This window comes from Lycium barbarum, chromosome 7 (genome assembly GCF_019175385.1).
Source record: "Lycium barbarum isolate Lr01 chromosome 7, ASM1917538v2, whole genome shotgun sequence".
Classification (NCBI taxonomy): Eukaryota; Viridiplantae; Streptophyta; class Magnoliopsida; order Solanales; family Solanaceae; genus Lycium; species Lycium barbarum.
Window position 1 is genome coordinate 92,009,878 of NC_083343.1, and position 14,765 is coordinate 92,024,642.

General features: G+C 37.8%; 1 protein-coding gene across 1 annotated transcript; it reads left to right on the forward strand.

The window, feature by feature from the left end:
• The first annotated feature begins 401 nt into the window (after nucleotides 1–401).
• On the forward strand, nucleotides 402–3,835 carry LOC132602325 (NAC domain-containing protein 100-like). Its single transcript, XM_060315222.1, has 3 exons — nucleotides 402–682; nucleotides 1,922–2,193; nucleotides 2,953–3,835. The coding sequence occupies exons 1-3, from the start codon at nucleotides 529–531 to the stop codon at nucleotides 3,496–3,498; spliced, it is 972 nt and encodes a 323-aa protein (XP_060171205.1). The 5' UTR covers nucleotides 402–528; the 3' UTR covers nucleotides 3,499–3,835.
• The last annotated feature ends 10,930 nt before the right edge of the window (nucleotides 3,836–14,765 follow it).

The following is a 14,765-nucleotide window of genomic DNA, read 5'->3' on the forward strand; positions in this document are numbered from 1 at the left end:
CGCAAATCTAGGACCTCCGATTACTCTAATATATTCATGTTGAAATGTAAAACCAATTGTCTACTTTTTTACAATTCTACGTTGGATACCTTTCTTTGGAGTCGATAGTCTATAAAAAATAACCTCTCTATCCCATTAAAATAGGAATAAGATTTGGGTATATCATATCCTTCTCAGACCCCACTTATAAAATCGCACTGAATTTGTTGTTACACATTTTTATTACTTAATTAATTATGTCTTCAACCGTACGTGGTTGTATCATTTTAGAGGGTAGAAGTAAGCAGTGGCTAACTCACTTCATCCGGTGGCATTATAATAATCATCCGACAAATGAGTATCTAAATCCTCATATATACACTACTATCATTGTCAATATACGATAGCTGTAGTTAAAAAGATTAAAAAAGACTCAAGAATTGGCTGCTTCTTGGTGAAGTATGGCGCATAGAAATTAACGCAGCTTGACACCATATAATAGGCAGCCTTTTTGTATCCGTACTTTAATTTAATCTGCCTCAGAAAATAATGGAGGAAAATCTTCCTCCAGGGTTCAGGTTTCATCCCACAGATGAAGAACTCATCACTTATTATCTGACTAACAAAGTTTCTGATTTCAGTTTCACTGCTAGAGCTATTGCTGATGTTGATCTCAACAAGTCTGAGCCTTGGGACCTCCCTGGTAATTAACTATGTGTATTCTTCGAATCATTAGTTCTCTTGAACCCCTTATTTCAATTTTCAATATTTCTTTAGTCTCTTTTGTCTTGTGCTAACTTAATTAATCTCAATTGATTATACCACTACAACAGAAGTGTGTGGCCATCTCATCTAAAAACTTATGTTGGTAGACAAAAACACACTTTTATTTACTTAATTATATTCTGAGTGCTAAAGTAGTGCCGTAATGGAGCACAACTAGCAAATTTGAATTATATGTTATAATTGTAACATCCAAAAGCATGATCATCTTACACTTAATTTCTGCAGCATATATATGTTCTTATAATTTAAATAACTAATTTTTTAAGTGAAATAGATAGAAATGTTACTGTTTATTGATGTCTATATATAGAAGCACGGTATAGCTTCTGGTTTGGGAGTTCAAATTTGATAACGCACTCATGGATGGATCGAGATTTTTTAATTTTTTTCATTTAGACAGAAGACGAAAACAAGAGAGAAAAAAAAAAGAGATTTTTCTTCTTGCTTCTTTAATCTTTTTTTTCTTATCTTCTTTTATTTTCTTTTTTCATTTCTCAAGAAAATATATACTATGTTACCCTAAATATAGTTAAATAATAGGCAAAGGTTGCGTCTGAGATTATACCTGCATGCAAGGATGCTTATTTACGTAGCAAACAAACAGATAAAGACATTCTTCTTTAGCAAAAGCTCAAGACATCATCTCTTATTACCATCTAAGTTGGCAAACATTGCGTGTCTAAGTGGAGATAAAGGAGGAAAAATATGAACAGGAGTTATTTCTATCCGAATAGAGCACCAAATAGCAACCACTATGACAATAAAACTTAAAAGAAACAAAGATTTCGAAAGAAAAATGTTGCATGAAAATTTGAAGTAATAACTTATAAGCTGGCGCCTGGCTATAAGCGGGCGGAGCAAGGGTAAAAATTACATTATGTATACAAGGTCAAACCTATTTTTTATGTATATATATAGAGTATATGTTGAATTCCATTAATCTTTTCGTAAAAATTACAGCCTCTCGATCTCCCAAGATAGCTAGGGATAAAGTCTGGGTACACTCTACTCTCACGAGACCCCACTTTGTGGGATTTCACTGGATACGTTGTTATTGTTGTTGTTGTTGTTGAATCCTCTTTGTGAAAATTCTGACAACGCTATTGGCTATAAGATAATGAAATATTTTATAAATTGAATAATGTGGTACATGCAGCAAAAGCGTCAATGGGAGAAAAGGAATGGTATTTCTTTAGCCTAAAAGATAGAAAGTACCCAACAGGGCTTCGAACAAACAGAGCTACAGAAGCAGGCTACTGGAAAACAACAGGGAAGGACAAGGAGATATTCCGTGGTGGAACCGGAGTTCTTGTTGGGATGAAGAAAACCCTAGTTTTCTACAGAGGAAGAGCTCCTAAGGGTGAGAAAACCAATTGGGTTATGCATGAATACAGACTTGAATCAAGACTTGGTTTCAAACCATCCAAGGTACATCTCTAAAATTCGAGAAAGAAAAATGGACCTTTGTCCGGTCCGTAGTATTATCTACCTTTTAAGGTTTCTGTATGTCGTTCAAAAAAGATTTGACATCCTTAAAGAGTATTTATCTAAATTATCATAAAGAGTATTTATCTAAATTATCATTATTTTCTCCTTGAGAATAATTTCACTCGATAATTAGCATCTATTATTTGCATTTTAGTTTATGTATCTTACTTTCCTATTCAATTTGTTTGAAAAAAAATGTGTCTTTTTATATTTTAACCCCAAAACACTCTCATTTTACTGTTAATGAAACTCTCCCTCATAAGAATGGCGTGATATATTTAAGATCACAAGATTCAAGAAATATATTTGATATATTATACATTTCTTTGATTTAAAAATTCGAGATTCAAAAGTTTTCTTTATATTTTTTAACTTCATGCGTGGTTGGACTGAGATACATAAAATGAAATGGATGGACTACGCATTCCATTGAAGTATTTAGGGAAAGTTAGAGAAAAAACAAAAGTACTACTCAATAAATGATTTAGTTTTTATTTTTTCTAAAACATTAAATATTTTGAAACAGATTCAATTAGTCAAAACCACCAATAATTGTGACTGAAGGGAGTAGTAATTACATCTAGAATACACCATGAGATAAAGGGTAATCACTCTTTTTCTTGAATTTAACATTTAAACTAATACTAACAAATATTATTCAGCAATTAATAGATTACACTTTATTTCTCTTGCTTTCAGGAGGAATGGGTGGTTTGTAGGGTGTTCCAGAAGAGTTCAACTGTGAAGAAGCCACAGCCAACATCATCTTCCCCACAATCCCAAGAGTCTCCTTGTGACGCTAATTACACTATAGCAAATGAGCTTGGAGACATTGAGCTGCCATTTAATTTCAACTGCCTAGCCACTCCATCAAGTGGGATCAACAATATTTCCTTGCATAATTACAACAACGAGAACGTGAACATCAACTTGGCTGCTGCAACAAGAGAAGCAGCAGCAAACACTCTTCCATTACTGCCTTGGTCTTCAAGCTTGTTAAGCTCTAATCTTTCATCAGTCAATTCTTTGCTTTTTAGGGCTTTACAGTTAAGGGGTTATTCACCAAGAGATCAAGCTGCTACAAATACTACTCATGATTACTCATTTATGCCACCACAGGAGAATATTACTACTCAGTTTGGAAATGATTTTATTGGCGCACCTTCTTCATCTATGGTGTTGGATAATTCTGTCCAGCAGCAACAGCAGGAGCAACCGTACAAATTGGACTCCAATATTTGGTGAAGAGCCGAGGAACTGTGTACATTAGTCTTTAGTAGTCACAACTAACCACAGCTTTGTAAAGGAGGGAGTTGGAACCAATCAAGACTATTTGTTGGAATTATATGTTTTTACATGTATTTACTGTATATGCAGCAAGTAAGTCCATAGGGCAAAAATCTATGAGACATAAATAAGTCAAAAACGGGGTTACTTTATGTTTTAGTCTATGGTTGACTTGGGAAAAATCCCTAGTCTTTGTTGTACTTTGTCTTTTATGCACAGTCAAGCTTCCATATGTAACAACTAACCCTCCTTTTGAGCGTTTATGTTTTAAAATGTGTTTTAACATTTTGTTCAAATCAACAATAGCATTTGAGATTTGTTGGCGTTGAAAACCGAGTACAGTTGCAAATTTTCTGGAATCTGGTGCATTGCGCCATCACGGTCAAGGGGCGTGAACGCACTGAAGGAAGAGGAAACCTTTCGTGCATTGTGTTGATCAGGTTCGATCACGTTGTTGGTCACCTAGCTAGCCTTTGCAAACGCACACAAGGAGCTTTTCAAGTTTCACATTGGATATGGAGTGGGTAATTCGTCTCCTTATATGGACTTATCCTCACCCTATGAGCTAGCTTTTGGGGTTGAGTTAATGCCCAAGATCAATTTCACCGATATTGTTGGGCCCCATTAAGTTTCCCACACTCTAGATGTCTAGCCTTGGCCGTCTTTGGTGGTTAGGTTACTTTATCATACCAAACAACTAGGTTGTTTAGGCGGACTGTTGAAGAAACATGTCCTTTAGGTTTGACAAGGAAGTTGTAAACTTGTTATCCCCTCGGTTATAGTGAAGCTTTCGGGTAAATTCAATAGGAAGATAGGTCGTAATTTTTGACTCCCTTGAGCAAGGAGTTTTCCACGTGAAAATACTTGTATTGGGTTTTGAGGAGTTAAAAAAGTCGCACATCGTTGGTTAATGAGATTGAGTGATCTCCTTATATAGACTTGGACAATCCTACCCTCATGAACTAACTTTTGAGGTTAAGTTACGGTCACGATTCATTTCTTTACATAAGAGTGCCATAGTGTTAGGATCAATTTTCCAGGCTGGACCCTATCCCGGTAGGGTAGCGTGAACGCACTATTGGCTGCCAGGTATAAAGATCAAATCTCACGATTTCAACAACCATTTTGTTGGGGCTTTTAGCTAGGAGGTCTTGAATTAAGGATTTAAAAACGTGGATTTTCATCTATTACTCAAGGTAATGATTCCTTGCACTAGTCTTGAGATTACGCTTTATTTTCAAGAGATTTAACCCATGAAATCATGAGTTTTACTGTCTAAATTTGGATAATTTAGACCTATGTTCAAAAAGGGAAAATTGAGTAATTTAAACCCATTGTTACGACCCGTTTTTAAACTTGTTAAATATGCTTCATAACTTGGCTAAAGAAACATAGTCATCACCGTTTTTATTTTGGGAATTAGGACCCATTTAGGAAAAAAGATTTCAACTATAATATTTATTATTTATATGAAAAGTTCGGGTAAGTGTCCAAGTGACTCCTTGAGGAACCCACCTTAAGAAAGCCTGCAATGGCGGTTACCTACGGGATTTGAAATGAGGCTAAACAATGTAATTTGTTTTAAATGGGGTTTTGAAAATATTTTTAGAGTTAACCTAATATTACACAATACTCAAATCAATGTATGTAAAATGATCACATGAAGTGAATTAGGATATATATATATATATATATATATATATATATATATATATATACACTCGTTGTTTAGCACTTAATCGCTTGAATTAATTCAACTAGTGAAGTAACTCAAATGATTTAGCTATTTAAAAAAAAAAAATTATCACTTTGAAAACCTTTGCGTCTTTAAGAAAATTTATACAGATAAGTGCTTGAAAACTATTTGAACTTAAAAGCACCTAAAATAAGTCAATCAAAACAGGCGCTAAGACTTTGAACTCAATAATGAATTCAACTTCTTAGATCGTGTTAAATGTGACTTTTTCAACTCTTGTATAACAACTTGAGAGATATAGTTATCTTTAAATTTATTTTACAAGTTTGGACTCGTGATCTTATTGCAACTTGAAAGACATGAGATTATCTTGAGTTGCACTATAAAACTTAGACATATTTGAGCCCAGATCAAGTTTGAAGTAGGCTGGTAAAGTTCAATTCTACACCTTAAAATAAAATGTAGTAGGTCGTAGCAATAATAAACTCAACAAAGATTGGGTCAATCCTACGAGGAGTGTGTGTGTTAAAATGTCAAAAGGTGTGAGAATTTAAAAATCCTAAAGTAATCTTCAAACAAGAGAATAATTGAACACTTCTAAAACTATACGATTATACTAAGATAGGAATTTAATTGAACACTTAAAATGCAAAAAATATATTTAGTTTTCAATTAAAAGAGAGATCGGGGTTGTAACCTCAATATGACATAACTAAATCATGAATATCAGTAACTTGCTTAAAATACATAGGATTAATTATTATGATTCAATTGTTAATCGAAAACGGGTCAAATATACTCCTATACTATTGGAAAAGGGCCAATTATACTCCTCGTTATACTTTAGGTCCAAATATACTCCTGCCGTTATAATTTGAGCACAAATATACCTCTTCACCGTTAAAGTTGTCTAAGGTGGACATCCAATCCTATGTAGCACTTATGTTTGATGAGGTGTGCCACATGGTATGCCACCTCAACACCCCTAACCCATTTTATCCCTATTCTATATTTGTTCTTCCTCCTCTAAAGTTTCCTTCCCCTCCACTACCTTATTAAAAAAAAAAAATCTCTTAACTAGTTTAATCCGTGCATCGATGATACAGGAATATTATCTGAAAATTGTACTGGTGAAGAAGCTGATCAGTTATTCCGCTCCAAATCAACTTTGGCCCGCCCGATTCTGATGGAGATAAAGGATCAAGATTGTTGGTATTGTAGCTGGTGCTTATCATAGTCGCCGTTTCTGGTTACCCATTTTCTATGATAGTTACCATTCTATGTTTTCAATTTGTTCCAACTTTTGTTTGTTATGCAAAGTTAAAATTTTCTTATACAATTTAATTTTTTAACTTATAGTCAAAGTCTTGATAGTTTCAACAATTAATTTAATTGGGAAATGAAATGTTGAAGTTCATATCTATGGAAATGTAATTTAGGCTGGCTAGGTGATGGAGGGGAAGAAAATTTTAGAGGTGGAAGAACAAATAGAGAATAGGGGTAAAATGGGTTAGGGGTGTTGAGGTGGCATGCCATGTGGCATCCACCTCATCAAGCATAAGTGCCACATAGGATTGGATGTCCACCTTGGGAAACTTTAACAGTGGAGGGGTATATTTGTGCTCAAAGTATAACGACAAGGGTATATTTGGACCCAAAGTATAACGAGGGGTATATTTAGCTCTTTTTCGATAGTTCAGGGGTATATTTGACCCTTTTCCGATTGTTAATTACTCACTTGAATTTTCCAATTCTAGCAAAGCTTGTAATTATGAGTTTTTCCAAACCCAAAAGAATACACTAATTAAGACCAAATTGATAAACCCAAGTAGAAATCTACCTATTGCTAGTTCGATTCCTATTGCTAGTTCGATTTTTTTAATCAAGCATAATAATCACTTAATATATATACTCAATTCCTTGCTACTTATTAAATTTTCAATCTAATTTTCACTCTTCCCAGCAAGTAATGGACGTGTAGGGCTTAATCTAGTGTTTGCAATTACTAAATTGGAAAATAAGAATGTAACAAGTAGATTATCAAAACCCAAGTATTAATAAGAAAGATTTAACTAATACTCATCCATAGTAATGTCATAAAGTTCACAACCCTAGCTATGAGGTTTAGCTATAACCAAGGCCAACTCACAAAGCATCACAATACACTGTGAAACTCTCTCCCTCTATAGGTAAAGTCAAGATCAGAGCAGTAGTCAACAAGGTCTTGAGTTTTTTAACGCTCTCCTCACACTTATCAGACCACCAAAATGCCACTTCCTTCTGAGTCAATCTAGTCAACGGGGATGCAATGGATGAAACCCCCTCCACAAGACGTTGATAGTAACCCGCGAGGCCCACGAAACTACGATCCTCGGTGACCGAAGCAGGATTAGTAGTAGGTCTAATCCAATCTCGGACTGCCTCAATCCTCTTAGGATCCTCCGTAATACCATCTTTGGACACTACGTGCCCCAAAAATGTCACTGAATTAAGCCAAAACTCGCACTTCGAAAACTTGACATAAAGTTGCTTCTCCTTTAAAATTTCAAGCGCAATCCTTAAATGTTGCTCGTGCTCCTTTGTACTATGAGAGTATATCAAGATGTCGTCGATGAAGATAATAACAAAGGAATCCAAGTACGATAGCATCTCACCAAAGAAAATTAGGAGAAATTAAATAGCTTGCTATTTTTTATCTGTTTTTTTTTTTTCTAGTGAAGTTTTCAGCAGATTTTTTGCGTGATTTCAATGAAGATTTACAATTATACACATATGTGCATTGATATATACATATATAGTATGTGTATATTCATGTATATAAACGCAAATGTACATGTGTCCACCCCTCTCGATCACCATAAACAAAATTCCAGCATCGTTACACATTGTATAATTAATATATGCGTCTGTTATTCAATGGATATGCAATTTCTATAGAGTGTATACACTTTGTGCCCATCCTGAATCATCATTAAAACAACCGCACAACCACCATTATACCTCAAATTCAACATCATAGTTTGGATGATGAAGGAGTGTCAATTGCTTTTCTTCTACTAAAGTAACAGAAAAATGAAAGAGAGAGGATAGCATGGTCGAACTCAGCTATGGTGTTCACATATTTGCTCTTTTATCTCATATGCTAAGCTTTTGTGGTAAGGATTGTGAGTGTCACGCCCCAAATTGGGATCAGCGTGACCGGCACTCGATGCCAAACTAGGCCCGAGCGAACCACTCTAAATTTGAAACTCTAGGGAGTAATCCCCAACTTAAATCGATAATGTCTAAATCTGGATATATATATATATATATATATATATATATATATATATATATATATATATATATATATATATATATATATATACTGATTGTCTCGTTTGAACTAGCACACACACCCAAAATATATATACACAACTGAGCAAGCCATAATTATACAAAACCAACAGTATCCAACAGACATATACAAGCCAACAAGGCTATCACACACACATACTATATAAAGGACTCGTCTACAAGCCTCTAGGGCAAGTATGTCTGTACTATGGTCGGGATAGGGCCCCGGCCCATACAATCTGTAATCAAAAGAGAGAGACTCCAAAGACTGGGCAACTCCGAACAAAAAGGAGCTCACCAATCAGCTGATATCAGATCCTGCCTACTGGAATGGTCTATCGGTCTGTCGATCTGTACCTGTAGGCATGAATGCAGCGCCCCTGAAAAAAGGAACGTTAGTACTAAACAATGTACCGAGTATGTAAGGCAAGTGATAATTGAATTGAACTGAAACAATACAATCATGAGATCAAAAGATGCCCGGAATATCTCACCTGACCTGTCTCATATGACATGCAAAATAATACTATTATATATCTCATTGACCAAGCGGCCAGGCAACTGTAAAATCTCACTGGCCCGTCAGCCAGGAAATCTGTCTCACTGACGCGTAGGCCAGACAATCTATCTCACTGACGCGTAGGCTAGGCAAAAGAATGTGTCTCACTAACCAAGTGGCCAGGCCAAAGAAAATATATGTATATCATGCATATGCTGAAAATACGGATACTATAACATGCCTCTTCTGTCTCTCTATAAACTCAAGGACATAGGGAGGAGATATGGTCCCTTGGAAAGAATAACATAACACTCGAAAACTATGCAATAATATGACAAGCTCTACTTTGACAAATCCCCAGTCATAAGGTTCATTACATTTGTTTTTTACCATAGATGGAATCATGCCAAGAAAAGAAGGAACAACCTTAACATACCTTGTCGTTTCCTTAACTACTTAACGCTTATTCTTCCGAACTTGCAAATCTACATTCAAAATAATTCATACCAAGGTCAAGCAATTGAAACTCTCATAAGATCAAGCTAGACTAATAAATGAGCCAACGAAAATCGGGCAGTATTTCCCTTATATTATCTACTTCCTCCAAATTCTAAAACAACTCCCAAACATCATTAACAACATCACCCATAATGTAATCAAGATACTACATGACAAACACATACAAATTCATCCGAAACTTCCTTCGAAAATCAGTCCATAAGCCAACAACAACAACAACATATTTATCTACGACCTTTATGCCATGTTTTCCGTTATTTTAAGCCATTAAAATCCTCATAAGAACGACTTAATATCAAACTCAAGATGAACAACATACCTTATAACTTTAAGAACTTCTCCTCACACAATTCATCCTAAATCCTATCCACCACAACTTCAATTAGAAGTACGAACAAGCTCCTTCCATGAACTAGTTAAGGATTTTATGGCTTGATCTTCTCTTGATTTGATTTTGAATGATTTGGAGTGTTGGAGAGAGCTCCTAGGATCTAGAAGGTTCTGTTTTGGTGAAAATATGAGCCCCAAAGTCGTGGCCCTTCTTTGATTCAGCGAGATTCATTATTAATCTTACAAGCCCGAGCCTAATTTGATGTAGGAACTCTTAAATTTGCTATGTTTTGGTATAAGGCTATTGGATGAATGTTGTGGGAGGTTCTAGAGAAATGTGGGGATGATAAATGGTGAAAAATGAGGTGATTTAGGTGACTTAATGGGGTATATATAGTGGCCCAAAATGGGGTGGGCTGGTGGGACGAAATTGGTGGGCCTTTTAAGTGGCTTCTAGAATTTCCGCGTAGGCTCGCGGGCTTTTGGCTGTCCGTTTTAAAATGCCTATAACTTCCTACTCCGATGTCTCATTGATAAACAGTTTGTTGCGTTGGAAACTACACTCGAAGAACTTCATTTTAGGCTCTTGAAACACCTCAAAACTCCTGATATACCCGGAGATATACCTCTCTGAATTTGACCCAAAATTTATATCCAAACTTTTGCCAAATTTTCTCAAATTTTCGACAAACTTATTTTCTTTAATTTGCTTGATCCCAGAACCTTTAAACACTTGCTTAATACTTGTTAAGAGTATTCCTTAACCTTATAAGGGTTCTATAACCTCTCTGAGCTTACGTTAGTTTACTCACGATGCAAACGACACGAAAATTTTTGAGGTGTAACATTCTCCACCCCCCCCCCCCCCCCCCCCCTTTAAAAATATTCGTCCTCGAATGTTAAACTCTCGGAGATTCTATGGAAGGTTCGGCAGAGCTTCCTTTGTAATTGTACTACTACCATCCTGTCACAACAGTCCAAGATATATAGTGCCTCACAGGCCTACAACAACAACGACAATAATAGCCCCACACGACCAAGAAACTATAAAACGAAAAACATTACGCACCTGAAGACAAGGATGTCTCTATCTGAACTTCTTCTGGGAGTGGAAACACATGTGGGAATCTGGACTTAATGTCATCTTCAGCTTCCCAAGTCATTTCTTCCTTATTGTTGTTTCTCCAAAGAACTTTAACTGAGGCTAGATCTTTAGTTCTTAGCCTCCGAACTTGTCTATCCAGGATTGCAATGGGAACTTCTTCGTAGGATAGTTGATCAGTGATCTGGACATTATTCATAGGTACCACTCTAGAAGGATCTCCAACACACTTACGAAGCATTGACACATGAAAGACTAGATGGACTGTCCCCAATTCTGAAGGTAGATCGAACTCATAGGCTACTTGACCTACATTGCGTACAAACTTGTAGGGTCCGATGTATCGAGGGCTAAGCTTACCTTTCTTACCAAATCTCATAATGCCTTTCATCAGCGACACCTTCAGGAATACCCAGTCATTAACTTGGAACTCCAAGTCTTATCGGCGATTATCCGTGTAAGACTTCTGTCGACTTTGGGCTATTAATAATTTATCCTGAATAATCTTAACTTTCTCCATCGCTTGCTGGATTAAATCTGGCCCTACTAGCTTCGTCTCTCCTACTTCGAACCATCCAATTGGTGATCTACACTTTCGCCCATATAAAGCTTCATACAGGGCCATCTGAATACTGGAGTGGTAACTATTATTGTATGCAAATTAAATAAGCGGTAAATGGTCACCCCAATTACCTCCAAAATCCAGCACACATGCCTTTAACATATCTTCAAGGGTCTGAATAGTGCGCTCAGCCTATCCGTCTGTCTGGGGGTGAAATGTTGTGCTAAGATTCACTTGAGTCCCTAAACCCTCCTGAAAGGATCTCCAAAAGTTTGCCGTAAACTGCGCACCCCTGTCGGAGATAATGGATACAGGAACACCATGAATTCGGACTATCTCCTTAATATAAAGCTTCACATAATCCTCGGCAGAGTAAGTAGTCCTGACGGGTAGAAAATGTGCTGATTTTGTCAGTCTATCAACAATTACCCATATAGAATTAAACCGACGCTGAGACCGGGGTAGGCCCGAAATGAAATACATATTAACTACTTCCCACTTCCAAGTCGGAATCTCCATAGCCTGCAGTAATCCATCGGGCTTCTGATGTTCAATCTTTTCCTGTTGACAATTAGGACACTTGGCCACGAACCCTGCTATATCCTTCTTCATCCCATCCCACCAATAAACCTCTTTGATGTCGCGGTACATCTTTGTTGACCCTGGATGGATAGAATAGCGGGAGCAACGAGCCTCCGCAATAATCTTCTAACGTAACCTCGCAACATCGGGCACACACAACCTACCTCGATACCTGAGGACTCCATCTCCAGTAATTCCGAATGGTGATTTCTTTTTTTGTGGAGCTGTATCCCTATAATGGGTCAATGAAGGGTCTTCATACAGACACCTTTTTACCTCGGCTACTAAGGATGATGTTGGTGTAGTCTGAATAGTAACTCCTGTATCTCCTGAATGCATCACTCTGACCCCCAAATTGGCCAGCTGAAGTAACTCATGAGCTAACTCCCATTTTCCAGCCCGCAGGTATGCTAAACTACCCATAGATTTGCGGCTGAGGGCATCTGCTACTACATTTGCTTTCCCTGGGTGGTATAAAATATCAACGTCATAATCTTTCAGCAATTATAACCACCGCCTCTGCCGCAAGTTTAGCACCTTCTGCTTGAAGATGTACTGAAGACTCTTATGATCTGTATAGATGTCAACATGAACGCCATATAAGTAATGTCTCCAGATTTTAAATGCATAAATCACGGCTGCTAACTCTAGGTCAGAGTCGGGTAGTTCTTCTTGTGCTTCCTGAGCTGTCTAGAAGCGTAAGTAATCACTTTGCCGTGCTGCATCAATACGCAACCCAATCTGGCCTTCGAAGCGTCATAATAGAAAGCATAATCCTCGGATCCCTCTGGAAGCGCCAGGACTGGTGCTGAAGTCAACCTATCCTTCAATTCCTGAAAACTCTGCTCGCAAGCATGTCCATTGAAACTTGGCTGCCTTCTGAGTTAACTTCGTCAATGGGTTAGAAAGAGAAGAGAAGCCCTCCACAAATCTTCTGTAATACCCTGCTAAACCCAGAAACTACGAACCTTTATCGATGTTGTGGGTCGAGGCCAAGTGTTCACAGCCTCTGTCTTCTGAGTATCCACTTTGATGCCCTTATCTGAAATGATATGCCCTAGGAAAACCATAGAGCTTAGCCAAAATTCACATTTGGAGAATTTCACATACAACTTCAGGTCCAGAAGGACTCTGAGTACCGCAAGTAAATGATCTGCATGCTCAGTCTCTGATCGAGAATAAACCAGAATATCATCTAAAAACACAATCACAAACAGGTTTAGGAAGAGTCTGAACACGCGATTCATCAGGTCCATGATATAGCTGGAGCATTAGTCAACCCGAAAGACATAACAAGGAACTCGAAATGACCATATCTAGTCCTAAATGCTTTCTTCGGAATGTCCTTCCCTCTGATTCTGACCTGGTGATAACCTGACCTCAAGTCTATCTTCGAGAAATATCTAGCACCGTGCAGTTGATCAAATAAATCATCTATCCTTGGAAGTGGATACCTATTCTTAATTTTCACCTTATTCAACTGCCTATAGTTGATACACATCCATAGCGAACCATTCGTCTTTCTTATGAACAATACTGGGGCTTCCCATGGTGACGTACTAGGTCTGATAAAGCCCTTCTCCAGTAGATCCTTCAACTCCTTCAGCTCAGCAGGGGCCATCCTATAAGGAAGGATGAATATAGGCTAAGTACCTGGTAGTACATCTATAGCGAAGTCAATTTCTCGCTCTGGTGGGAGACCTGGAAGCTTATCTGGAAACACATCTGGGAACTCATTAACTACAGGAATGGACTGAAGAGTTCGCGGTTCTGCTTCCGTATCTGGAAATCAAACTGTATGATATATACAACCTTTCGAAATCATGTTCTTCGTCTTGAGATAGGAGATAAACCTACCTCTCGGCGAAGCCGTATTACCTTTCCATTCCAGAACTGGTTCCCCCGGGAAGTGAAATGTGACAGTCTTCGTCCAACACCCCACATTAGCATAAACAGAAGCTAACCAATCCATGCCCATAATGACATCAAAGTCGACCATCTGTAATTCTATAAGATCTGCTATGGTCTGACGACCACAAACAACTACAGAACAACCACGATAAATTTTCCTAGCAATAATAGGTTCACCAACAGGTGTAGACACAGAAAATGGTTCACTCAACAATTCTGGCGCTATACAGAATTTTCCAGCAATAAGGAGAGTGACATTGGACAAATTGGACCCCGGATCTATCAACGCGTAAACGTTATATGAATAGACTGTCAACGTACCTGTCAGAACGTTTGGTGAGGACTGCAAGTCCTGACGACCTGCCAAAGCATAGATGGGGTTCTGAGCCCCGCCTGCACCAGAGGCTCCTCACCTACCTTTGCCTCTACCTACTGAAGGCTGAGGTCCGCGCCCAGGAGGACGCACAGATGCTGATGACCCTGCTATAGAACCCGTCAGCTGCGCTATACCAGTACGTCTCCCTTGTGGGCAGTCTCTCTTGAAATGATCTGGGTTGTCACATAACAAGCCCTCGACCCATACTGACATCGCCCATAGTGCGCTCTACCATAATTTCCACACTGCTGTGGTAGTGATCTAGCTTGTCCTGGACCCCTCTGCTGCTGTGACCCGGACGTACAAGAACTC

Excerpts from the sequence above, each read along its gene's own strand:
- LOC132602325 (XM_060315222.1), top strand. The coding sequence starts at position 529 with ATGGAGGAAAATCTTCCTCCAGGGTTCAGGTTTCATCCCACAGATGAA. Across the intron at positions 683-1,921 it reads TGAGCCTTGGGACCTCCCTG|CAAAAGCGTCAATGGGAGAA; the intron begins GTAATTAACTAT and ends TGGTACATGCAG. Across the intron at positions 2,194-2,952 it reads TTGGTTTCAAACCATCCAAG|GAGGAATGGGTGGTTTGTAG; the intron begins GTACATCTCTAA and ends TCTTGCTTTCAG.